Genomic DNA, 27,009 nt, shown 5'->3' with positions numbered 1-27,009 from the left:
TTGATGCATTAGCTGTTAATAAAGTAGAACCTCTCCAACATAATGCCTCAATAGTCAGTTTTATTGGAAGTAGATCTGATATAGTTCTGGATATTAAGTCGAATTCACTATCTGAAAAATTAGTTTACAGGTTTAAGTCGATTATTGCTTTTTGGAGTGGATTTCTCAGTTTCAAAAATCGTTCCATCATTAGGAGTAAATTGTCCCAACGTGTTTTAGAATCTAATATTAACATATATTCAGTTTTATTTTCAATTAGTATATATTTTAGTAATATATCCTTTTTATAGGGGAACGTTTAAATATCTTAACAATTTTCCAAACTTTATAAATTATAGGAAGCAATTTTTGATAGGTTAATATTTCATCCTCATTAGCAATATCTTCTTCAACAATTACATTGTCATTATCTTCATTGTCAATATCACTCTCACTCTTTTCAAAGTTGGAATCCGAAGATTTTATATCCACAGTATTTGGATGCTTCTGTTCTTTATTTTTTTGGTATAATACATTTATTACTCCTAATTGAATTCCATGTACATAGCACAACTGCTGATTTGCACCAATCAACTTTCCAACTTTTTTCATAATTGTTGCTCCCTCAGTCGTTATGGATACAATATTTTCTTTCAGGGATAATCCATGTTTCACTAATTTAGATTTAAGCAATTAATTAAGCCATTAATTAGCTTATTAATTTCGTCCGTTTGAGATACATAAAAACAAAAACGTATACTATTTTGCTATGTTCGCGATACCTGATCATATAGTGGAGGCAATTTTAAAAATTTCTAGTAAATACCGAAAAACCGGTATTGAAACTTGTGAATACCGGTATTTCAAAATTGTACAAATGGCTCAAAATACCGGTATTCGGTATCCCGGTATTGCAATCCCTAGTTATGAGCTTTCATATGACACAAAATTTTAATAAACTGGTTGGGGGTGTAAACTCTGGCACAAGATTTTCCCATAGAGAAAACATTATGAATTTTTATTTTTTCGATTCCTTTCCAAATTGGGGGGGGGGGGTAGTAAAAGGTAAATGACCCTTATGATATATTTAAGAACCATAAGCTTTCATGTGAAATAAAATACAGGCAACCACTGATGATATATTGAGAGGTCATAAGCTTTCACAAAAAACAAAAACTGGAGAAATCAGACAGGAGAATGGATTATATATATACATATATATATATATATATATATAGAGAGAGAGAGAGAGAGAAATATCTATAGAAACATTTCTTATAATATATAGATAGATTGCATTGTTTACAACAAAATTTTCTTATTTTATAGTTTTACTGTCTTTTTTTAAAAAGCATCTTCAAGTTCAGTTGCTTATTTCGACTTTTATCATCTATAGTTCAATTCAAAAAGTAAAAAAAAGAGATAATTTTAATGAGTTTCAGTATATCGTATCAGTTTTATTTGAGACGTAATTTCAGTATTAAAAAAAAAAAAAAAAGTTAACAATCAATTATAAAAAATGATTATTTTCTTTCAAATCAATATGAATCTTCAATTTAATGTCCAATGCAGTGACAAGCTGCAAACAGTTAATGATTTTTAATAAGCAACATTAATCTTCTAAGTTTTCAACAAGGAATTCAAATTTTAATACAAGGAATGATAAAACATGGAAATTATAACAATCAAATCATCAATACAAATGTAATTTTGAAATAACATTAAAGAAGTAAAGAGGATTTTTGACATTTCAATTTTCAAAATTTAAATTTAAACATTATATAAAAAGTCTCACCTAATACCAACCGTGCAACTTCTGATGGGTAGTAATCAGCCATGAATTCTTAAACCAACAATTTCATAAAAATATTCAACCTAAAAAAAAAAAAGAAGAAGAGCAATAAAACTGTTATTTAATTTCAAAATGAAAATTTTTTTCATGTTATATTTCTTTAATCTTGTAATTTTATAAGAATTTTGTTTGCAAATTTTCATCATAATGATTATTATTGTACTAATTGAAATAATGAAAATATTAGAAAAATCAATATAACAGTATCACCTAAAATTAGACTGCTTAAAAACTTATTGATAGAAATAAATAAGATATAAAATATAAGCAATTATAATCTTTGCTTCACTTCATATGAATTTTAAATATAAATATTGCTTAGAATACTTTCCCATATTTAACATTAATTATTACAGATTAATTAATAAAAAAATATTAAATAAAATTCTTGGTTGCAATGAAAAATTGCAATGTATAATCTGTCAGATTATATTTTAAAAATCAGAACTTAGTAACCATTATATACTAAACATAATATAAAACTGTATTATCCAAGAACTTGTATACTAATCGCATACCAATGATTATCTGCCAAAAAATTAACACAGATATGTTTATTGCAACTAGGAATAAATCATTTTTAAAAAAAATTACCAAAGATATCATGTTAATCATAGCTAAAATCTGGCTATGTTCAGCAATGATACATAATTAAGACTGAAGTTCAGCATGTAAATTTAATAATGATAGACAGTTATACACAAGTACTGAAAGTTTAAGAATATATATGATAAATTCAATTTACCTCTGCTTTTGAGATAATTAAAAATCAGCTTAGTTTTTAAAAATGAAGAAACTTCAAAAAGAGCATTATTACTTAAAATTAATGAATCTCTTAGGTATCCATTTCTCAAGAATCTCTAAAAAGCTGTTGAATTAACAAAAATGCAGAGATTATCCCATTTCAAACACATGAAAATTGTGAGCACAGTTCCAACTTCCTTTTATAATTTTTTGTTTAATTTTAATTTCAAAAACTTTTGACAAGATACTTCATCTTAATATGTTTCGCCAACTGTGAAATGTTTTTAATGAAATGACCATTCAAAATATCTTTTAATGTGTGTGTATCATTATGTGACAAGTTCAATAAAAAAATTTTGTGTACTTCTTATTATAGTAGCTCCAGATATTCAATTGCAAAGCAACTGAAATAAATCTCCCAAATGGTGATAAAATCTCACCAGGTGTTATTGTTATTATTTATTAGCCAGCAAAATTTACAAATCATTGTTGTAATCTTGGCATAATCCTAAGGTTGCAAAGTAAGCAAGAATAAAAGGAAATACCAAATTTTGCATAATTACAACTATACTCATTTCAAAATATCTGTGTTCCTAGCTTATTTCATTGCATAAGTATAAAAATAAGTTGTATAGCTTAAATCTACACAACAAAAATGTTATCAAAGTAATTTACAGACTAAAGAATACTATTTCGCTCTCTTAAATAAGTATGACAAAAACAAATATATATGTTTTTTCATTTGTTAAGTTTGGTATATTCTATACTAGAGATAATTTATGTCCTTGAATGAAAACAATGAACTTGTCTAATTTTCCTTTAGAATCTATTCTTTTTCTGCAGCTTTCAAAAGGAGAAAAAAAATAACAACTCAGTATGAGAAAATGTGCAATTAATGTTGACAGCATCCACAATTACGTGTATCATGAGAATAAGACTCCATATAGTTTAAGGGAAAAGAAGGAACCATCTCTCAACATCTATCATATATGTGATTTTTGATAACTAGCACTAATTTGAAAAAAATAATTCTAATACATATGAGATAAAAATAACTATAAACTTATAATTGTGCTAAGGATTTTTTAATATTATTTGCATATTAACTGCAGAAAATGTCATGTTAGTCTATTGACTATGTCCGCCAATGACATGCAATTAAACTTAACTCTTTAATTACTGACCTGGACCAACCAGCCATATATCCTGACAAGCTGGTTTATGTTTCATATGGTGGGTGCAGAATGTGAAATGAATTATCACAAAGAGCGTTATATATTGTGCGCTCTTTGTTTGAAATGGAAGCCGACCAGCCAGCATAGAATTTGCCAGGTCAGTGGCGAAAATGTTAAAGTTTGCCACTGGCAAGTTGTTAAAACATAAATTGTCAAATATTTAACAGCTACTTTTTCACCTGAATATGATAAATTTTCAGAAACAATGGTGACTTGACATGAACTGAATTTGTGATTTTGTAGATATAAATTCTAAGCTCATTTTATATGTTAAGTCAAGTGAAATTTACAAATTATTTTTTCCTTTTGAATTCTGGGTGAATAATCTAGTATGAATATTTTACAAGATGTAAAAACTTGCTTATTAGTTTAAATAGGTGCAAGGAAAATATTTGCACAGTGTAAGCCAATAACTAAAATTACTCTTAAAATGATGGCAAGAACATTTTATGGATTACAAATAACAGCAAATGCCTGTTCTTCTTACCAGAATATTGCAAAAGCAAAAATATAAAAACATTCATAAACAAGAAATATATGTAGGTTAAAATATTTAAGTCCTTTCTTATACTTTCTCAGCGATGAGAGAAGTATAAAAATTATTAAATATAAAAATACGAGCGAAGTATTTAGTAGAGTGATTAAAACGCAAAACAGCAAAAGATGTATGGCTTGAATGATCAGAGAGAATGCACGGCAAATATTAGACTCAGTATTATAATAACAAAACCATCATTTTTAGAGAAAGTATTTTAAATGCAAACACTTATATATGTAACCTTCATTCTCTTTTAATTATTTTAGTTATAAAAAATATGTTAGTAGTAAGATAAAAATACAATTCAAAATCTTTCAAAAAGCTCTTGAATTACTATTAAAATTATTTTATTATTACATCTTACAAACCAAAACAAGTGTTAATCCTACATGTGACATACACACTCTCGTTTCAACAAAAAAGCCATCAAATAATGCAAATGATAACAAACTTACATGAAACTTCATATGATAACAATTATTAAAAGTTGTACATAATAACAAATTTAATTCCAAGTCCGATTTCTAAAAAAATTATAATTTGGCGCCAAAAACAAATGATAACTCTAATATAAATATGGAACACGCATGGTTAGTAGAACAAAAAAAACATGTGTAGGGGTAATAGTAGTTTTATCACAATTATTATTTTTTCTCTCTAATTTTTTCTTTGCCATTATAAGTAAAGGCAGATTACAAGAATCTATTTGCTTTTTTTTAAAGATTAAATATTTGAGAAAAACTTAACAATTACGTTATCTATTTCGAATATAATTTCATTTTATGCCAGTTCAGTGAAGCTTTACTGATAAGATTATTTATTAACTTTAACTGTAATGCTATTAGCATGCTCCCATCGGAATGATTTCAAAATTCAAATAGAAGCTTTTTTGGGATGACATCCTTTATTGCTAACAATCCCAATCAGTCAAAAATATGAACATTTAAATCAATCAAATTTATTAAAGGAAGTGATCTAATATGTGTCTGATTTTATGTACGTTGAAAAGTAGCAAGAATTTATGAATGGTGTAGTGAATTTAGAACTAAATTACTTGTAACTTCAGAATGATTTGAAATATTGTTAAATTCTTGCTTTGAATTGATAAATATTGATTATTTAATTTTTCTATGATGAATTCTTCTGTTTTTTCAAGCTCTGATCACTATTTCGACAAGAAATTCACTTTTCTGCGTCAAAGTAATTGGATTTTACCGTCTGAGCATGAGATTTTTAAAGACTCACTGTGGAAGCTTGATGATTTATATCAAATGAAAAAGGAACTAAATGCCACAAAGTCTTTGCTAAATGATAAAGGGGAAAAATGGCAGGAACATACAACACGTATAAACAAAGCTAACAAGGTAATAAGTTTAATAAAACAGAAAATCCAGCCTGATATTTTAACACAAGCATGGTGTAAGTTTTATGAGATTTTATCGAATTATCCATTAATTCCTCCTGGAAATGAAACCTTTAATTCATTGCATCTCTGTGAAGCACCTGGAGCCTTTATAAGTGCATTGAATTGCTATTTATGCTGTTATCATCCTTCAGTTTGTGTAAGCTTGAGAATCTTTAGTTTCCTTTATGTTGTCATGTTTATTTGTTTTTTCATAAGTTTGTAAATTTAAATAATTATTATCAGATCATGCATAAGAAGAAAATGCACTATTTTTGTTTTATTTTACTCTGAATTATGTATCAACATTTAAATGTCCTGTGCTTTAAATGAAATAAACTGCTGAGATTGGTTTTATATTCTTATTCTGAAGTTTTCAAACATTGCATAAAAATCAGAGAAAATTTCAAGGCAATATATACTTAGTTGGTGGCAATCAGAATTGATGGAAAGAATTTTCTTATTTAAAATTATATGTTACACTATAATAGTGTTATATGATTCAGTGCTGTAATAGTAAAAATTGATTCTATCATGTGGAATTAAGAAGTAATGTTCAGATATTTTTTTTTAACTAATTTCAGACAAGAGCAAATGCAGTTATCTTCTATATATCAGTATTATTTATTCTGATTATAAATTAATAAATAAGGTAATGATTTTAATCTTCAGTAGGTATATTACATATTTAGATTATGAAAGTCAGAATGCAGATAAGGGATGCAATCAAAATATATTTGAATTTTAAATAATAAAAGAATGAGATCTCCTTCTTGGGCACACATTTGCTGCATTTAAAATAATTCATAAGTTAATGAATTTACAGGAAATTTTTTATATCTTTATTATCTAGATCCCCAACAAGATTCAGATCTGGTAACAAAACTGACCATTTCATATGCTGAATTGTTTACTACTAAAGAAAATTGCCAATGTTACCAAGCCTAGTGTCATCTGGAATCATCATTTTGTAGTCTGAAATAATCACTTCCTGTATCAGAATTAAGGACAAATATATGTTATTACTGTAGATTTGGGCTGCCAATATTCCTCTTTTTGTATGAATATTTTTAACAGTTGTCTCATGAATGATAATGAGATTTTAGATTCTCTTCAAATCATCAATATCTTCTATTACTTTACAAAATTAATATCATTTCATGTTAATTTATAGCCCAGTGGACATGTTAATGTAGTTACCTCAAAGATGGTGAGGGACAAATTAATGATTGGTTACCTTGTATATATTAGATATTGTCACTATCTTTCCAATAGTAGTAATTTCAGGAAAACTAGAGCTAAATTATTTCAGAGTGATAATTTTTTATATGTAAAATTACTAATATTAGCCTTTATTATTAAAGATATCTCATTGCTATATTACAGCTGGAGATGCATTAAATATTTGATTTATTTCTGATTTTAAACTGTATCTAATGCCTAAATAGTCTATCATTGCAATTCTTTTGTTAAATGATGCCCTAAGCCATGGGTGGAATTATTTTTTTCTAATTTATTATTGTGTTGTTGTTGTTAGATTTTCAGTTTTGTCTTTGTTTGTAAAATTTTAAACATATAAATGCTTAAACAAATTTTTCATGCATTTTGTTTGAAAGACTTTCTAGATCATTAATTCAGTCATTAAAAAGTTTTGCAAAGAATATCTAAATTGATTCATTTTTAAAGTGTTTAATTCATTGAATAATTTTCAGCTTTAAACAAAATTCTGAATTTCATAATATGATTACTTTTTTATTTACATTTTAACATTTACTCATATAAGTTTTTTTCCCCCCAATTTTGTTTAGTGGGAATGGTTAGCAAATACATTAAATCCTTATTATGAAGATCTAAATATCAAGAATGTAGTCTGTGATGACCGTCTGTTGTTTCCAACTTTGAGGCACTGGTTCTTCGGAAAGGATAATACTGGTGATATCACTAATCCAAGTTATGCCAAGGAGTTGCAAGAATATATTTCTGGAAAAGATCTGTTTAACTTGGTTAGTATGTATTTCAATGTTAATATTTTTTTTTTTATAATTCATAAGAATTTGGAAGTATAAATATATTTGTTTTATTATTTAATTCATATGTTCAATATCTTCATTAATTAGGTATTTTTTTAAAATATTACTGTAGTTTTTATAAGACAAATAAAAAAAATTATTTGCTTCATTCTTGATTTTATTATATGTTTAGCAGTTCAAATGATGTATGCTTTTACAATCTTACTATAAAAGTAACTTTGGATACAACAAGGACTCACTGATGCTGGAAAAGATATTTTTCCAGATAATTGAATGGTTGTTTCTAAAGCTTATTTGTTAATATTTTGTGATGCCATTTTATTTGTCTGTAGAGATTACAGTATGTGAAACCTGTCATTAAAATTATGTAAATAATATCAAAAAAATTTATTATTTAAAGTTAAAATATATTGACAAGATTTTATATTTCAAAATAATTAACAGCATTTTAAAATTATATATTATGGTATTAAAATTACATATTTCTTAGTGTGATCATATTTAATTTTTTTAATGTTTGTCTTTTTACAAGATTGTCACAGGGCCATGGAATAAGGCTTGTTTTTAGATTGTTGACTTATTACATTTTTTTAATCTAATAAATATTGGATTCAAATTTAAACTTTCAAAAGTGGTATTATTTTCATATAGCTTGTTGTAAAAAGATATTTCTATATTATTATACTGAATTTTGCTTTATAACTTCAGAACATCAATATACAAATTTTAATTGTGGTTCTTTGTAGCTATATATATATATATATATATATATATATATATATATATATATATATATATATATATATATATATATATATATATATATATATATATGAGTGATTAGGATACCATTTGGTATTGTAAAAGATTTATCTATTATGAAAATCTTGTTTGGAATGCTTTAAAACAGGGGCTGTACAATTTAGTTTCTCTATTGATTTTAATTTATCTCAGTGGCAATTCAGAATGTAATATGTTAATAAAAAGCAATTCATATGATTTCCATAAATTTGAATTAACAAATAAATAATCAAATTAGTTGTATATGATTCTTGTTTGTATATTCTACTTTTTACGTGCGAATTGCAAAAATAATCTATGTGTATATTTGTGGAGAAATTAAATAAAATGATGTTGGTGCAATTTTTTTATTTTTTATTTATTTATTTTAGGTTACTGCAGATGGCAGTGTTGATTGTACTGAAGATCCTGCTGAGCAGGAAACAGTTGTTGCCGAGTTGCATTTTGCTGAAATGCTTGTTGCTTTGCACAGTTTAGCCCCTGGTGCTACTTTTGTTTTGAAAAAATTTACCTTCTTTGAATGTATCACAATCTGTAAAATGTATTTCCTCAATTGTATTTTCAAAGAGGTATGTATGTATACAGTAAACAAAATATTATATTTTTATCATTTTCATATAAGAATTTTAAATTTTTGCATTTTGTTAGCTCATTGGAAAACAACTTTGCTTGTTTTATTTTGAAATTTTCATTGAAAGTCATACATTTATTCCTTAATTTTATATCCTTTATTCATTTTTTCCCACTTATTACTTGCAGTGATTTATTTTAATTTCTTGGAAATTAGGTTTTTCTTTTTCTATGGAATTGAATTTAAAAAAGGAGCAAATTTATTGTTTCATCAAGTCATTTAATCACCCCCCCCCCTTTTTATTATTATTATTATTAAAAAATGTTATCTTTGGACTTTAACTCTGAAACAAGTTTTTTTTTAACTTTTATTTTTATAAACTAATGTAATTCATTGCATACTAATTTAACTAATTGCATGATGCAATGTAGCCTTTATTATTAACATACAGTAATATCCATTTTAGACTAGTATATTTCTTTTGTTGTTCATGTGAAATGGCAAAGTTTCATACTTTTAATTTTCCTACTCTCCCCTGTAGATTTATCTTCATGTTTTTAAAATTTGCCTTTCATTTTCAGCTCATTAAATTATCAATTATTTTATCTTTTAATTCAAATTCATTTCATTTGATAAGCTTTGTTACTTTTTCTTAAATTACTGCACTATTTCCTTCATTGATTTAAGATTCCTACATCTTTTAAAACATAGTTATGTGTATTTGCTCTTTGATTTTACTTCCTAAATTTTTAATTTCATTTAATTTGATGGCATTTATAATTTATGCTTATTATTTTTATTATATTATAAAACTAATATATGTTAGGTTATTTTTATTGTTTTGTCACAAGTTGAATTATGTGTTTATCTCCTACTTTCAGAAACTGAGGAATGAAATTTGTATTATTTTTTAAAGAAATTTCTGTAGCTTTGAAATAATTTTTCATCAAAATGTTTTTTCAAAAGTAGCGAATCCAATACATAAAAATCTCATGTCACGGTGTTTGTGTTCGTACTCCTCCGAAATGTCTAGACCGATTATTATGAAATTTTTTTATGTGTATTTGGTAGGTATGAGAATAGATCATAAAGTATATTTCATAACACTAGGTTATTAGGGTGTGGCTATCCACGTTCAATGTACGCTGATGAGATCAACGCTTGCTTGAAATCATCGCCACTGTGGCGTAATGTTGAAAAAGTCCAGCTAAAAATAAACATGCCCATCCAAATGCTACAAGATCCATCTGCTGACACATTCTTGGACCAATTGTTAGATATCAGCGATGGAAAAGTTGCTGTCTAATAAAATACTGAATGCATAAAATTGCCCACTAATTTCTGCACTGTCGTTGATTTGCAAAATGCTCTCATTGACCGCATATTTACCGATGTACACACACAATGCATAAATCGTGTGGCTGGCAGAAAGAACCATTTTGGCAGCAAAAAATGTGGACGTCAACGATTTAAACTTCAAGATACAGCAGTCGTTGCCAGGTGACTTGGTATAATACAAATTGATCGATACAGTTTGCGAGGCTAACGAAGCTGTAAATTATCCAGCAGAGTTTTTGAACTCACTAGATTTGCCAGGCATGTCACCACACCTTCTATGGCTGAAAGTTGGATCTTCGGGTATTTTACTTTGGAATTTGAACTCATCATGGCTGTGCAATGACACGCGATTGGTCATTAAAAAATTGAAGAAAAACGTTATCGAAGCCACCATTTTGAATGGTTAATTCCGAGCCGAAAATGTTTTGCTGCCACGAATTCCAATGATTCTCACAGACGTGTCGGTCGAATTCAAACGCGTTCAATTTCCTATTAGATTTGCATTAGCAGTGACAATCAATAAGTTGCAAGGCCAAACAATGTCCATTTGCGGCATAGATTTGGGCACGCCATGTTTTTTACACAGACAATTAAACGTGGCATGTTCTTGCATGGGCAAACCATCGAGCTTATTTGTGTTGGCTAAAGACGGACTGAGAAAAAATATCGTACCCTCAATTGCTCTTCGAAGTGAATATTGATTTTCTTAATATCATTTTTATATTTTAGGGCAAAGAATATATTACTTTCTTCACTTTACGTTTAACTTTTCAGAGATCAAACAATGTTTATGTTCGTTACATTAATGAAATACATTGTATTAGGAAAATTAATGTTTTTTTTTTTTTTTAAATTGGCAATCATTGTTTAAAGCGCTCCATTCCTCTTTCTGTCATAGATCCCATCCCCACAAACTTACAATACATTCGTTATTTTTTAATTAACAACCAAAATATTAAATAGAAATAATTTAGAAGGCAGAACAGCGTTTACCAGGTCAGCTAGTAATAAGATAAATTTTACTTCTATTTCTGAACATCTGGAGTTTTTTTTTTTTTCTGTTATTTTAATATTCAACAAATTTTCATCATTGTTTCAGTTTCTATTGTTTTTGTTTGTTTCTTTCATTGTAATGTTTAAATCTTTTATTATATGCATAAGCAAAATGCTTTTGAGTCTAGTTGAAATATAAAATAAGCTTCATTTGTATTAGTTTTATTGTATTCTTAGCTGTCACACATTTTTACTAATTGCATATTACTTTATTTATGCTTTTACATTAAAGTTGGCATTTTATAATATTTGACTTTTACTTATGCTAATACATGAGTATAAGAACAGGCAAAATCATCTTAAATAGTACAAATTTTTATCACAATCTGAAGTTTTAAATACTTTGCTTAAGAAAAATTAAAGTACATGAACAACACAGGATATTTAATTCATACAAAAAATGAACCAATGTTCTTTTTTGGTCAACAAAGACAGTTTGTATATTAAAAAAAAAAAAAAAGGTTGATGAGAAATATACTATATTAATTTTATATGTCTGAATTAAATATACAATATTTATAAAATCAATTTTGAAAATTGTTGAAATTGTTTGATATTTTGCTATTCTATTATTTTTAAGTTAAATAATTTTACTCATTTTATATTGAAGAAATTTGTTCACAACTTATATCTTCTCATGCATAGATACAGGGATTATAAAAATTCTTTTCTCATTTCAGGTTCATGTTTTCAAACCTTTTACAAGTAAACATGGAAATTCAGAAGTTTATGCTGTATGCATAGGTTACATTGGAGTAGAAAAATTAAAGACTTATTTAAACCAGCTGAATCAAAATTATGGTACTTATAGTATGATTGGTCTTTTCACCAATTTTAATAAATTTGGTTTCTGTATTTTACTAGCTTCATCCTATTATGACGTTTTTCCCCTGAAATTTTCTGTGTTACACAAGGTGATTCCGAATTCATTATATGGACATTTAGAAAAAGTAGGAAAAACAAAAATAAAATAGAATCTTATATGAATATATGACTAGAAACATCAACCTGAGTAGCTGGAGAATATACATAAATACCAGTGCTTTATTAGGGATATTTTACATTAGAACAGTAGGTATGTGTACTTAAGTTTTGCAATTCAAAATTCTTCTCATTCACAGCCATGCATGCTTCACAATAGCAATACATTAAATGCCAATCCCTTTCAAAAATATCTTGCATTTTGCTGATAAGCTGGGACAAAGTTTAAGTCAGCAGTGACTTCATAGACTATGGCTTTCAGGGAACCCCATAAAAAAAAAATCCATGTTATATAAATACACAGTTATAATAGCCATGGGATGGTTTCATCACATCCAATCTGTTGAGATAGATGTTCTTCTCATCTTTGTCAAAGGAAAAAGCAGCTTGAGCTCTGTAATATTGGGACCACATTATATGTCAAACAAATATAGTCTAATAATTCCTCCAGAAAAATTCAAAATTTTCAACCATCCATGTGGGATAGTAAGAGGTATGGCCTGATTAAGTAATAACCAGTAATGCTTACTCATAGATTCACTGAGAACTGCTGTTGTATTGTTTAAAAATCCTTTCATCAAAGAAACTGGCTGTATCCATTAACAGAATGAAAGTTGAGAATGGCAGTTCATGTTGTATTTGTACTAGTACCAATGTGTCCTAAGGAGCTGTGGGGCACCTCGTAATTGAGGATGAGAAGCTACCAGCATCGTGGTTGGTTCTCACCAACCTGGTGGGTACATAAAAAGGTAGGGGGTCTGGCTCCTCCCATTGACGGTGGGACGTACTTCCTAAGGGAAGGATTGTACCATAGCTTGTGATGGCCTTAGGACTTAATCACAGTTCCCTCCAGTGCTGCTGTTGTGGCAGTTTGTCATTCAGATTTTTCTATGTGCCTTCTGGTGGATCGGAGTAACCAGTTTGTAGCTACTAGTATCAATGTGCATATTTCTCATGTTGAGAATCATCCTGAAATTACAATGACAGAACCCATTTTAAGCATTAAGGATGTAAATGCTTTCTGTGTAATACTATACATGAATGCACCATACACAAAGTATTTATTCCACATTTCAAGCATTCCTAGGGAATGAAAAAATGAAGCATAATATGTACATCTACTATGTTAGTACAAAGTGTAGCTAATTAAAAAGTTTTTCATCCATTATTAATTAGTCATTTCTGCATTTTCATTTATCCTCCAGCTGGTCAGATTGGGGTTAGACTCACATTCTAATGTGATTCTGTTTTGCTTTTGTATTTTTTTTTTTTTTTTTTTTTTTTTTTTTTTTTTTTTTGTTGAGTTTTAAGCATTTTTTTTATTTTTATTTTTTTTATTTCCTTTATATTTGAGATTGCGTAACAGAATGATGACATGTACTTAAAATTAATATAGTCCAAATAAAAATTATTTTATATTATTAAGTAATGTTTTATGTTAAAATCATTATGGATAACATCATCTGAATTTTATAGTTAAAATATGAAACATATTTCATTATTATGATAAAAAAAAATCTAAGTTTATTTTAAATTTTATTTCATTTAAAATAATAGCAAATGGATACATGAAGAAAATGTTTTAATGTATTTCAAATTGTTGTTTTTTTCAAGCAATTGCATAGCATTTGCTCTTGCATTTGATATCTCATCTTTTATTATAATAATGACTTGTTTCTGTATGCCTTATCTGCTTTTCTCATTGTAAATTATCCTTTGAGATATCTTGCATCTTTAAAAGTTTCTTTCAATAGATTTTATATACTATATATATTTAAATATTAAAATACATTAATTTTTTTAATGTAAAGCAAAAAAAAAAAAAAAAAAAATTAAATTTTGATCCTTTTTCTTCTGTTTATTTGACTGTTAATTTTCTTCTATTTGTATTGTAGGATCAATAACTGATAAATCCATGTTTCCTCTAACAAGCATTCCATCATCTTTCATATCACAGTTGATAGAATGTTCCAAATTTTTTTTTGAGCTTCAAACACAATCTATTCAAGATAACCTCAAATTATACTCTATTCCTTTTTCTGAATATGATTCTGAGATAAGAGAGCTACAGAAGACATGTGCAGAAGAATACATTCGAAGATGTAATATACATCCAAACATATTTATTGAAAGGTTATTTCCATTTAAAAAGCAGGTTTGTATTATCTCCAGATAAATAAAATTTATTTTTATTGTAAAGAAATTTCTTGTTATTGAGATATTTTTGTTTCTTAAGATTATTATTTTGTGTTTCTTTTAGAAGCATTTTTTAATAAATATTTTTTGTTATTAAAATAATTATTTGGCAAATAGAATATAATTTGTTAAGGATTACAGAAATCTTATAAAACTGATATTATCAAAATTAAGTACAGTTTTATCTAAAATGTCACATTGCATTTTGTTTGATATTTACTATAAAAGTTTTGATAACATTTACCATTATTTGAAATTTATATGTTCTAATTTTTAAAAAAGAAAACGAAAAATATATCTGAGACTTGATAGATTTTTTGATTGATAGTTAAAAATACTTTTGTAAATATCATTGAAATAAAAAAAAAATTATTAAGTTATATTTGGTTAAGCATAAATTATTTTACAAGCCATTGAATTGTATTTTGAATTAAATTATTAACAGTAATAAATAAATTCTAATTTCTAAAGTTATTTCAGAATATGATAACATTTTAATATCGAAAATAAAATGTCAGTCTTTTTATATTTATTTATTCAATATAAATATGATTATAAAGTGGAAGCTCTAGATATTATTTAAAAGAGGCTGTCTGTATTGTCCATGAAATTAAAAGTTTCATTGAAAAACATACTTAGTGAGAATTGCAGATGCTTAAATCATTCTGAAAATGTGTTAGCTGAAATATAAAACTTACCAATTATTATCATGTAAAAAAAATTAATTATTGATTTTATTTTAAATTCAGGCTATGTTATATAATTATTTTTTATTATAGATTATTACAAATTTTTATAATAAGCATGGAAGAAATATAAGAGCATTGAGATTTCAAGCAATGGGTGAAATATTTGAAAATATGTCTAAGTCGAAATCAATGCTTTGGCCAGATGTCATCTTGGATGTTGAAAAAAGATTGATTGCATGTTTTCCTTTGGAGGAAAAAAGACACCTTGATGATAATGAATGGTATTTTGTTTCAAAGGTAATTTAGAATTTTATAAAACTTCAGAATTAGGAATGAAAATTCAGACATATTTTATATTTGTATTTTAATTTTCAGGGAATAAAAAGTAGGATGAAAAGCAAGAGTTACAATAATTGGCTTTTGATGGGCAAGAAAATTTCACTCATTCAGAATTCAAAATTTTGCAATCCAATACTTCTGCACTTTTGGAATAGAGTTTCATTTAATCGTGAGGTAAGAACTGTTTTATATTTAAAATGTAAAGAATTTGCATTATTTAGAAGGAAAAAAAAAAGTAAAGAATCATTTTCCCAGCCTATTTCAAATGCTTTGGAACCACATAAACTTTTTTTTTTTTTTTGTAAAAGATTTTGAATTTTCTAATATTTTGCATATTATATTAATTTCTTTCCTTTAAAATGTTTCACTAATTTTTTAAAATATACTTTATTTAGATTAACATTCAAAACCATCAACCAACAACCATCAGTTATTGGAATATTGATAATATATCATCTCTATTATTAGAAAGCAGTGAAGCGGAAAAAATCTGTCTTGTGTCAATGGCAAAATTAAAAGATGAAGATCCGAGTAAAGATCCAGGATTGGTTAAACTAAAAGAAACATTTAATAAGTCATTTGTAAGTTTGTAATACATTTTTTAATTTGAGCAGTCTTGCATTTTTTTACACGATTATATAAATTTTCTATTGTTTACATAATAGTAATAATCCAAAAATAGTCTTGAATATTTTAAATAATTATTTTTTATGGAATTTTATACTTAGAATGAAAGGGAATGAATGAAAATTATTTCTTTTTTGTAAATTTTACCTTTAAATCACTTTTTAATTATTCTAATTTATTAATTTTTATATCTTTTATTTATCAAAAAATTATTAAATATTTTTGTTTGTCACATTATTGAAAATTGTCTAAAGCGGAATTATTTATATTTTTGAGAGAGAAAATAAATTCAACATCATTCTTCTGTGATTGTTAAGATATTTTTTTCTTAATCTTAGAACATATTTTTTGATATTCTATCAAAATATAACATTTTTTTTTATTCCTCAAAATTAATTATTTTCAGTGTTAATTATTCTTTTTGTTTACATATATAAAAATAAATAACTTGGATTGAACATGACATATGAATATTTATAGTAAAATAATTTGAAAATATGTATTTAATACATTATAGTGACAGTTTATAATGTGGTAGCTTGCATATTGTGTGGCAATTAATATTTTAATAATTGGTTAGAATCATTAAAAACACAAAAGTAGATTATTGCTTTGATTGTAAATTTTATGTTTTTTAATTGAATTGTGCCCTTCTTAAATTTTATCAAACTGAAACTGTTTAAAGATATGAGTGATTTTTTTTATGTAATTATGATTTATTGTTAAAAACATTCAATTTGCATAAAAATTTCTTTTGTAGAGTTGCAACTTTTTAAAATTAGAAGACCAAGAATCACATTTTCTGAAAGAAAGCAAGATAATCTACATTAATAGCACTTTATGGATTGATTCATTACACCAAGAAATCCATATTAAACAGATACTTCTAGATATCTTGTGCAATGTTATAAAGGTATTTTCAGTTTTGCTGATATTTAGTATTACTGTAAACTGTTTTAAAATTGATTGCAGTAAACAATTAATCCTTTCTGTATGCCTATGGTTGTTACTTCTAACAACTGAATCTACTATACTTATCAAAATAGTTCTTTTTATATTTAAATAACTGTTTCAAAAATTCTGTAGTGATAATGAATGCAGATAGATGAAATTAAACCTTAGAAAAGCTACAAAAGAAGAAAAAAATATGTGTATGTAAAAACGTTTTTGGTACAAATTTCTTCAGTTTATCATTCTCAATATTCTGTTAATATACTAAGAGAAATGAATGCTATATTGATTTGATGGTACATAATTAATTATTGTATATCACCAAATAATTTAAATCATGGTCTTTAGGATTTTGGAAGATTTATCAAATAGCAGTAGGTTGGTATGCATATGTATTTTCTATTTTCTTCCTCTTGTTCAACTATTCACTATTAGGATATATATGCAATCATTTAAATTTAAGATATCTTTTTTTAAAAAAATTAGAACTATAAAAATTGTAGTATATTTTATAGTTTTAATTGTTAATTAGAATTGAAAAATGTAGTCTATTTAATTATTTATTGTTTATTTCATTATTTACTTTTAAATATTTTAGAGAGCATAAGATATTTTTTAACATTTCCATGCTTTCAAAAAATAAAAAGACATGGTTGAAATTTCAGACTGTGTAGCAAAGTAATAGAATATATTTAAAAGAACTATTAAATTTAATTAATAATAAATTTATAATTTAAAAATTAAGTAGATTAATCTTTAAAAAAACATGATAGAGAAAGATTGTCGAATCTTCCATTAAATATGTGTTCCATTTTTTCTCAGCTTATTTTTGAAACTTTTAATGAGCATAAAAGTGCTCTGTTAGATTTTACCAATTATTCAAGAAAAAATATCATTTGGTTGAAAATTATATAAATAGGGGGGTGGGGTGGAACCTTCATTGTTTTAAAAAAATATTTAACCCATGTCGAATTTGACTTAACATTTGCCATGATACAGATTTAAATATTTATAAGAAATTAATTTCAGCATGAACAAAATTGTTGCAGCTGAAAGCTGGCCATCAAGAATTATCTGCCACCAAAATGCATTGATTGTATGTAAAATTTTCTGTTCATTGAGCAATGATACATTTATTTTGTATATTTTAATTTAGTTTCATATTTGCTAACTTTTATTATATTATGTTTTAATTACAGGTCATGAAATCAGGTGATTCCTTAATTATTTGCATCCAAACCCTCTTAACAAGATATACCACTGGCATTATTTTTATGATGCTTTCTCTTTTTGAAAAGGTACTTTTTTTTTTTTTTTTTTTTTTGCTGTTTTTTCAAATAAGTGAATTATCAAGAAAATTTAATATTGTGTTTCTCATAAAATATCTTTATTTTGTTATTCAAATTTACTCTTAATTAAGCATTATCATATCAATACTTTGTTATTATAATGTTTAAAGGCTTGCCTACTACATGTGAACTGCACAGTGCATCATATATGATAAAAAAATCATTTAAGATGTATCTTTTGACCTAAAACCATAAAATTTGGTTCATAGTTGCTTCTAAATAGTGGCTACTTATACACATTTTAAAAGTATTAGTATAATTTTTATGTGCATGTTATTTCTGTAGTATAATTTGGAGTAAATTTTTAAAATAAAATAAAGATAGATGAATCAGTTCTAAAACATTAAGAAAAGGTTATTCAAAATTTTAATTAGATTTTTAATTAAAATCATCAAACTTTAGCATTTTTTCATAATAACTTCACTGCTTATCATATTAAAGTCATTGTAATATCATTTTAAAATTGAAAAGAGAAAAAGATTTTCTATGATATCAGTTTTATTTCTGTACAAAGTTTTCCTCTAAATTTAATAATTTTTACAGCGATACGTTTCATTGTTTTAATCATTGTATACTCATGTATGCTGCAATAATTTTTAATTTATGTTTTACTTCCATATTATCTCTTTATTATAATTAAGAGTACATATTATAAACAAAGTAAAGATAGATGAATCAATAAAGTTACCCCAGTCCTTAAAAGCTTGTTGAATTTTATTTTGCTGCATTCAGGACTGCATTTTTTTTTTTTTTTTTTTTTTTTTTTTTTACCTTTGAAAAATAAGCAGAATTTACATCTTTTTGTTTCTCTTCATGGGCCCTTTTGAAAAAAGTTCTAAAATTTTATCTTCACCACATTTTTCTGACATTCGGACATTATTGTACCACTTCAACCTGCAGAACAACACTTTTTTAATAGTTTTTTTTTTCCCCTTCCAATTTGCAAATTCAGATAAATAGAGAATTTCTTATAGTCAGTTTTCAACAATTCTGTTATTTTTTTTTTTCAACTAAGCTAATTTTTGTAAAAAAATTATTTAATTAACTAGTTTTTATTTAAAAAATAATACAGATATCAATCTAAAATTTTTAGTATTCTTTCTTAAGCACACAGGCATTTTTTATGGGCATTTAACATATCTTTAAATATAATTATAAGAATTTCTTTGGAATTGCTTTAAAAGAATTAAATATTTTTTCAAATGTAAGCTTTTTTAAAATTTATTCCTGATAATTTGGCTATTTTTAATATTCGACAGCACATTATGTATATTTTCTTAGTTTTCATTCCATCAACATCCTATTTTAATGCAACACGGGGGGGGGGGGGGTGAGCCTTGAAATTTTGAACTGCAATCAGATGACAAGAGCAGCACCTGAACCTACATCTCCCTCTTCAAACTTTTGCACCGCATCAGCAGGAGAGCATTTGGCCCTGACAGAATTAACCTGCAATAAGACATTTTCAATATCTATAACTTTCCAATTTGATTTTTTTCTTCTTTTTCTTTCTAATAAGTAACCTTTTAAAATATGAAACATCAGTGTTCTGTCTTTCCCACACCCACCTCTTCACTTTTATGCTGGCAACATATTCTGGTGCAAAGAGGCCTCAATTTCAAAAGCGAACTCAATAACTTTAAGCAATAAAATGGCTGTTAGGTTTCCCACATTTTGGCATTTTTCATAATAATTTGACTTCAGTATTATTTTTTGTCTTGAGAATTTCTTCAACAGAAAAGCAGGTATTGATAAAGGAAATTGCAATCTCTGGTGTTTTCCGTTTGTGTAGTTTGAAAGAAGGTGGGAGGGGCAGTGTAAACAAGATAGCAGCCCAACAAAAGAATCTTCAGCAGTCCTAGCAGTTGGAAATAATAATATAACACCATTCATTGTGTCTTCACAATGTTTAGATGTGAATTGTCAGTACCAGGAAAGTTATCAGTCATTTAGCTCTTATACCAATGCATTTGTACTTTATTCCATGCATTCAGTGTGTTATATTTAAGATTATGTTGATCTTAATATATATAGCTTAATATTCAATAAACATTCAATCGACTTTTGAAACAAAGGAAGCAAATTTTTACTTTCTGTTTTGGTATGAAAAAAACAACAACAAGGGAATTGAAACCAAATATGTGGCTTCTGCTTTGTATTTAACTTTATTATTATAACCTTTTTAAGTAATTTCTGTTTTGTTTGATGGCATCACTATTACTATTTTTTCCCTTTCATGTTTTAAATGCTTCAGAAGCAGTTTTTGTTTATTTGTTTAGCTATCTTTTTTGTGTGTCTTTTCTTGTGTTTAAACCCAATAACTGTTTATAATCTTAATAGGCTATGGGCTGAGATATGAGTGGACCATATCTTATTAAGATTATCAACTCAATTATTTAACTTATCCTAAAACATAAAAAATTTCTTTTAAGTATTGGAAAAGTTAGAAGGGGCTTTAAACTGGTCAAGGTGGAAGTATCAAATAAAGTTGCACTTTGAATAATACCATTTGACATCTATTGATGGAACCAGATCCTGTCCAGTCTCTGAGTGAGTTTGCTAAAAAGTGAGCAAACTCCAAGTGAGTTTGCTAAAAAGGCATGTGAATGGTAGCCACATTCATTGCAGTTATGTTGAGCTCATCTGTTACTGATTTAGTGATGACATACTCAAGTGCAAAGGACATTTGGGACAAATTAATTAGTGTTTTTGAACAAAGTACTATTCGAAGATTTAATCTATTGATGATTCAATTTTTTCCAAATCTGCAAAGATTCTAACGATAATATTTCTACACATACAGCGAAAATTGAAAGAATTTACATGAATATAAATAATGATATTTGGGTAAACAAGATTGTGCACAAAGATGGCTAGTTTGAATTTTTTTAATTGTTTTTGTTTAGAAAATAACATTTTAATGGCACTCCTAACATATTTCTTCTAGATTATAAAATGAATGTATTGTTTACTACAAGAATACATTATTAATTAAGAAATTATTACATATATCATATGAAATAATTATGAGTCCAAAAGAAAAGCTAATATCTTCTGCATAAATTTATATACTTCTAATTATTAAATATAAAATTTATTTTTGAATGAATCTAAATAATCATTTAAAAAAGCATTTATATAATAATTTTTAAAAAAATCCTTTTTTTTTTTTTTTTTTTCTAAATATTAGCTCACATCAAAAGATACTCAAACCATACTAATATGGCTATACTGACCTGTTTCGAAGCTAGTTTTGTTTCTACTAAAGATCTATTATGTGTAATTACCTGGTGCACATGAAATTTAATGTCAAGAGTCAAAGGTCCTCTCACTAATGTGGCATGAATTTAGTTGGTGAGGTGTTATCATAGCCATGTGATCACAATTCAGAAATATAATGTACAAGTATTGATTAAAAAAGTGTGACATTAATAACACTAAAGTGAGCTAAACCTAAAAAGATACTGGAATTTTTATAACTCATACTATAGATATAAGGCTTAGTCTTTCAGCTTTAATTAATCTGCTATCATATTTTTTATCCATTAAATATTATTGAATTTTATGAATTACCTAAATAAAATGACAGTTCATTACCATTAAATATGTGGAAGCAATATCTTATAATTTATCTTCTTGTGTAAGAGCTCAAGAAAATTCAGATTCATTAAAAGCTATTCAATGAAATGAATAGCTTTTAATGTGTGTTTTCATGCAGGAATACTTTTATTCATATTTCTTACTTAGATTTCTTTTCTCTCTTATTGAAATTTTTTTGAATATTCAAATTTGTCTTTCTTTTATATAACAAATTAATCGCCCCCCTTCAGTTTCAGTGCTTTCTTCCAAGTGATTTGGCTCCTGCTTTTTGTGGTCAAATGTGGATACTGAGCAATTTTCAAAATCCTGAATACACTTCTCGTATTATCAGCTACTTTGAAACAGTGTCATCATTCAGTATTCCTGATGGAATGGAAATTCTTGAAATAGTTCCTATTCCAGCGTTGTGTGGTATGGCTTTTATACTTTTAAAAGTTTAGTTGATCCTTGTTATTTTGTTCGTTTGTTTCATAAATGACCCCCCCCCCCCCCCCCGCAATAGGCCAAAAAATTGAGTTTCAACTTTTTAAAACTAGAAAATATGTTGATTATAAAAAATAAAAAAAAATTCTAGTAATTACTGAGTTTAAATATTAAAAGGTTTTACCATAATGCGTAAAGATATTCTTTATTAATAATTATTATGTGGATGTTTCATTGTGATGAAGTTTGCTTATTTGTTAAAAATTTCATTAATGCATTTCTTTTGTAGATTTCTATGATTTTTAACAAACAAATAATTAATTAAGCAGTATGATTTGCTTTAATTATTAATCAGAATATTTCATTAATTCTGTGATGTAAATTATAGCGTTCATATTTAATACTGATAAATCAAACTTAGAGTTGTATTGTTGGTTATCTTGTGGTTAACTCTTCAATTTATGTAGTAAGGGGAGCAAATTTTTATTATTTGTTATTATCATTTACTTTCTTTATTATTATAATTATTATTGACTTTTCAATATCATTATATTTTTTATTCAATTCTTATTTGATACCTAATTAATTATGTTCTAACATAAACTAGAAATTTTAATTTTTTTAGATGAAAAATTTCTATTTATAACTAAATTTACTTTTTTTTAGGTGATTACTTTTACGAATATTTACTGGATTTGAACAATAATCACATGCATCAGAGACTACAAAGCTTCATTTCTGTAGAAAAACACAGGTTGAAAATTTCTGTATAAAGTACTACATTCTTCATCAAAAAGACTGTAATATACTTATTATGCTGTAAATAATACATTTATAAAAAATTCTTGTTCTGATTTCTTTGTTCATGATTTTGTAATCATAAACATAATTATTTTCAAAATACAGGATGATTATAAGAAATTTTGATATATAACCTCCTTTGCGAACATACCATTCAAAGAAACGGAATAAAATTTTGGATCCAGTTGTTTACAGAATGCATTTAAGAGTCATACAAAAAAATTATAATCCATCTCTTATAATTACGTTTACAGTGACAAAATGTTGAAATTTTTAGGCAGCAACATCTGCTTGTTTTATTTATTGAAACATGATTCTAACATTGAAAAACTTAAAATGGAATTAGGACAGTACTTTTAATTCGAAAAATGGTAACGCTAAATAGAGACAAAAAGAAATGAAATGAGTTGTTTTTCCATTAATTCATTTATCTTCAAATTATATCTAATACTCTAAATCTGGCCCATTACATTTCTCTAGAAACCAAAAGAAGATCCGTAGATATGTATATTTTCAAGGCTGATACAGAACACTCTCATAGCTGATGTCATTGCCATATGTGAATGCAAAATAATTGTGATTTGTGTTCTACGCCTTGCTTTCTTGTCCTTTGTTCTGTGGCATTGCACGTTTACAGTACATACCATAAGCTGAAATGAAACCCATATTTAAAACAAACTGTAAAGGATTTCATGCGCTGATTTGAAAAAATGAGTTGTACATGCAATTCTTTGTTTTGGAGGGTTTTCCATTCCTTTTGAGGTTGTTGCAGAAGTGTACAAAGCGAATATCATGTTGTGATCTCGTGTGGAATTTCATACATGCTGTATGAGCTGAATTCTATAGTCCTCAAAATTCTACTTTCTTTTCTTCATATATTTCCGTCCCAGTGCAGTGTAACCATATGCTGCAAAAGGATAATCAGCAATTGCATTTGGATTTTGCTGCTGAATTTTTCATTCTTTATATTCTGACGAAATCTGGTCTTTACTCATGTCTCTGTGGACAAACAAGATATATTTTCCATAGACATATTTTTCCATTCCATTCCACCTGATGACATTAATTTGGAGAATTGCAACATTGGGTAGATTCGAATCCCCATGTGAGCAAACTTCTGTTGCACCAAATAAAAAAAAATTTTTAAAAAAAATGACTGTGTGGTTTTTTTTTTTTTTTTTTTTTTTTTTTTTTTGACCCTTATGTTTTTGAAGAGTTTATTCCTCAAGATCTGCAAATTTGTACGAAAACAAATGCTTGCTATGAATCAATGTTGACCAATTATGTCATTCCCGATTTACAGTTGCGAAATATTGTGCCTGACGTCCTGTGAATGCATGATTGTGCTGCTCTCTCTCTATATATGTAAGATATTCTGTCAAACTTTTGCTAATGCAACACTTTGATGGCAGAATTATTCCTTCCCATTTCATCTTCCTGTGACCAATAAAATCGCACGACCTTACTCCAATGAATTTTTGGATGTTAAAAATACCTGAAATCCAATCACTAAATCCGCAAACTGTCTGATTTAAAATATTCCATTCAAAATGATACTCAAGTAATATCGTTTCACATGGTATGTACGATACTATGCACCATCAGATGATTGCAAAGTGTCGGCTTGTATGAGGCGGACACGCCAAAAACTTGTGAAGCATAAAAAATATATGCCTTATTATTGCTTCTGTGCCATTTATTGAATGTTTTCAAATCTGCTTAGTGAGCAGCTCTGCTTTTCAGAGCGAAAACTGGTGACATTCGAACTTCGAGGTTTTTTTTTTTTACGATGAAATTCACGTTTCTATTGGAGAAAAAAATGTGTGTTGCTATTTGAAAAATTCGAAATTTTGTCAATGCAGCTGTAACTGTGAGAGTGGGATTATAATTTTTAACTGGAGAGCATACCGTAATACTTGTATTCAAGATTCTATTCCATTTTCTTGATCAATATGTTTGTTAATGAGTTATACTTGCGAGTATATTATGAACACTTACTAATAAGCTATTCAGCAATAAAATGTTTTTATAATCACTGTTCTTCAAAAAAATGCACCATTTGTATATTATTAAAAAAGTATTGATTTTAACTTAATTCTTAGCTAGACTGATATTTAGGTTTTAATTACCAAGACCTAATTATAGATCAGCCTTCATGAAACAAATTTTTTAAAACCATGTCATTAATGTATTACATAAAGTGCCTCCCCACTCCCAAAAAAGTGAAAAAGCTTCTTTTTTTTTTTTTTTTAAATATTGCTATTTGACATGAGCGTCCCATTGTTAAGTTTCATTAAATAACATAGAATTGTATAAAAAGACTGACTTCTGCAAATAGTACAAAGTTAAATTTTTATAAGGTCTGCAAAATCATTGGCAATTTTTCAAAGTACCAATGTATAAGATATTTTTCTTACATTTGTCTATAAGCACAGACTTTCATGCTTCTACTTACAAAATTTTCTGTGGTTTTTATTAAAAGAGGAATCAGAAAATAATTTGCTTATTAGCTCTAATTAAATTAGATGTACTCGTTTAGAAGGGTTGTTATCGTGTTGAAAATCTCTTGACTTGGTCCGACCCTCTGTCATGCAATTCTCTTTTTCTTGTGTTCAAGTGCCATTTGAAACAACAACAATATTTATAAAACGCAAGCATGCATGGCTAAGATATCGCTCTTTTTACTTATTATCGAATGGCAACAGTCAAATATAAATAAACCACTATACGAATGTATATGTTTCAAACTATGTATTGTCTTTTCCATCAGGCTGTATTCAATTGGTGACATCGTCTGTTCTGAATTTACTTTAAAACACCAACTCATTTTGAAATTTTCGATTTTTTTCTTTTCAAAGAATCACTGACAAAGTTTGTCGTATCATGTAGCAAAACCTAGTAAAAACATTCAAATTAAATTAAATATTGAAAGTTTTTGTTTTAGGATACTTACATTTTCTGCTTCCCTCCTTTGCACTTTTCAAAAAGCATTTTTATCTTTTTCTTTAAAAAAATGTTTTTTCACTCTCATAGATAAAATAGAGTTGTTGTTACTCTTCTAAGCATATATGACGGAATAATCCCCAACAAATTCAGATAAAATTTGAATTTGGAATTTTCGACAATCGAGATCCAGTCTCAGAGTGCAAATTTAATATTATTAACTAATACTCTCCACAAGGTTTCGATTCTGAACAAACAAACACTTCTTTGTCTCTTACTACTTTCATTTTTGACGATTTTATTCTGCAACACACTTTTTAGGGAGGATCCATTTCACCATCTCTAAGTAATAATACCCTTGATTGGTTAATTACTCCTTACATAATCCTTAATACAACTGTTCCAACACATAGCTCCTTAAGATCACAATCTCTCTTAGATATAACTCTTTGTTCGACTGATATTTATAATCAAACCACTTGTTAAGTTTCGGATTTAACTTTCGATAGTGATATCAACTCTTTAGTAGTTTCCTGGTAGGTAATACAAGGTGCCAGTTGAAATCTG

At 27.0% G+C, this 27,009-nt stretch overlaps 2 protein-coding genes across 3 annotated transcripts in view; one reads left to right on the top strand and one right to left on the bottom strand.

The window, feature by feature from the left end:
* LOC129983683 (protein NPAT-like) overlaps window positions 1-4,927 on the bottom strand; it is a 45,943-nt gene extending 41,016 nt beyond the window's left edge. The window contains exons 1-2 of the mRNA XM_056093265.1: window positions 4,804-4,927; window positions 1,775-1,854 (exon numbers count right to left, since the gene is read on the bottom strand). Of these exons, the coding sequence (XP_055949240.1) occupies window positions 1,775-1,817 (43 nt within the window). The 5' untranslated portion in view covers window positions 1,818-1,854; window positions 4,804-4,927. The remainder of the gene's footprint in view (window positions 1-1,774; window positions 1,855-4,803) is intronic.
* A 281-nt stretch (window positions 4,928-5,208) lies between these two features.
* Window positions 5,209-23,542, top strand: LOC129985230 (cap-specific mRNA (nucleoside-2'-O-)-methyltransferase 2-like). 2 transcript variants are annotated; one of them, XM_056095177.1, is made up of 12 exons: window positions 5,209-5,712; window positions 7,559-7,753; window positions 8,953-9,150; window positions 12,224-12,344; window positions 14,420-14,679; window positions 15,500-15,706; window positions 15,785-15,922; window positions 16,144-16,329; window positions 17,136-17,288; window positions 18,526-18,624; window positions 22,506-22,686; window positions 23,365-23,542. In XM_056095177.1, exons 1-12 carry the CDS (start codon window positions 5,479-5,481, stop codon window positions 23,469-23,471), a joined length of 2,079 nt encoding a protein of 692 aa, XP_055951152.1. In that variant the 5' UTR covers window positions 5,209-5,478; the 3' UTR covers window positions 23,472-23,542. The 2 variants fall into 2 exon arrangements, with proteins under 2 accessions (XP_055951152.1, XP_055951151.1); XM_056095176.1 differs by having other exon boundaries at window positions 5,209-5,910.
* Window positions 23,543-27,009: the final 3,467 nt, after the last annotated feature.

This window comes from Argiope bruennichi, chromosome 9 (genome assembly GCF_947563725.1).
Source record: "Argiope bruennichi chromosome 9, qqArgBrue1.1, whole genome shotgun sequence".
NCBI classification, from domain to species: domain Eukaryota; kingdom Metazoa; phylum Arthropoda; class Arachnida; order Araneae; family Araneidae; genus Argiope; species Argiope bruennichi.
This window is presented reverse-complemented; position numbering and strand designations above follow the sequence as displayed.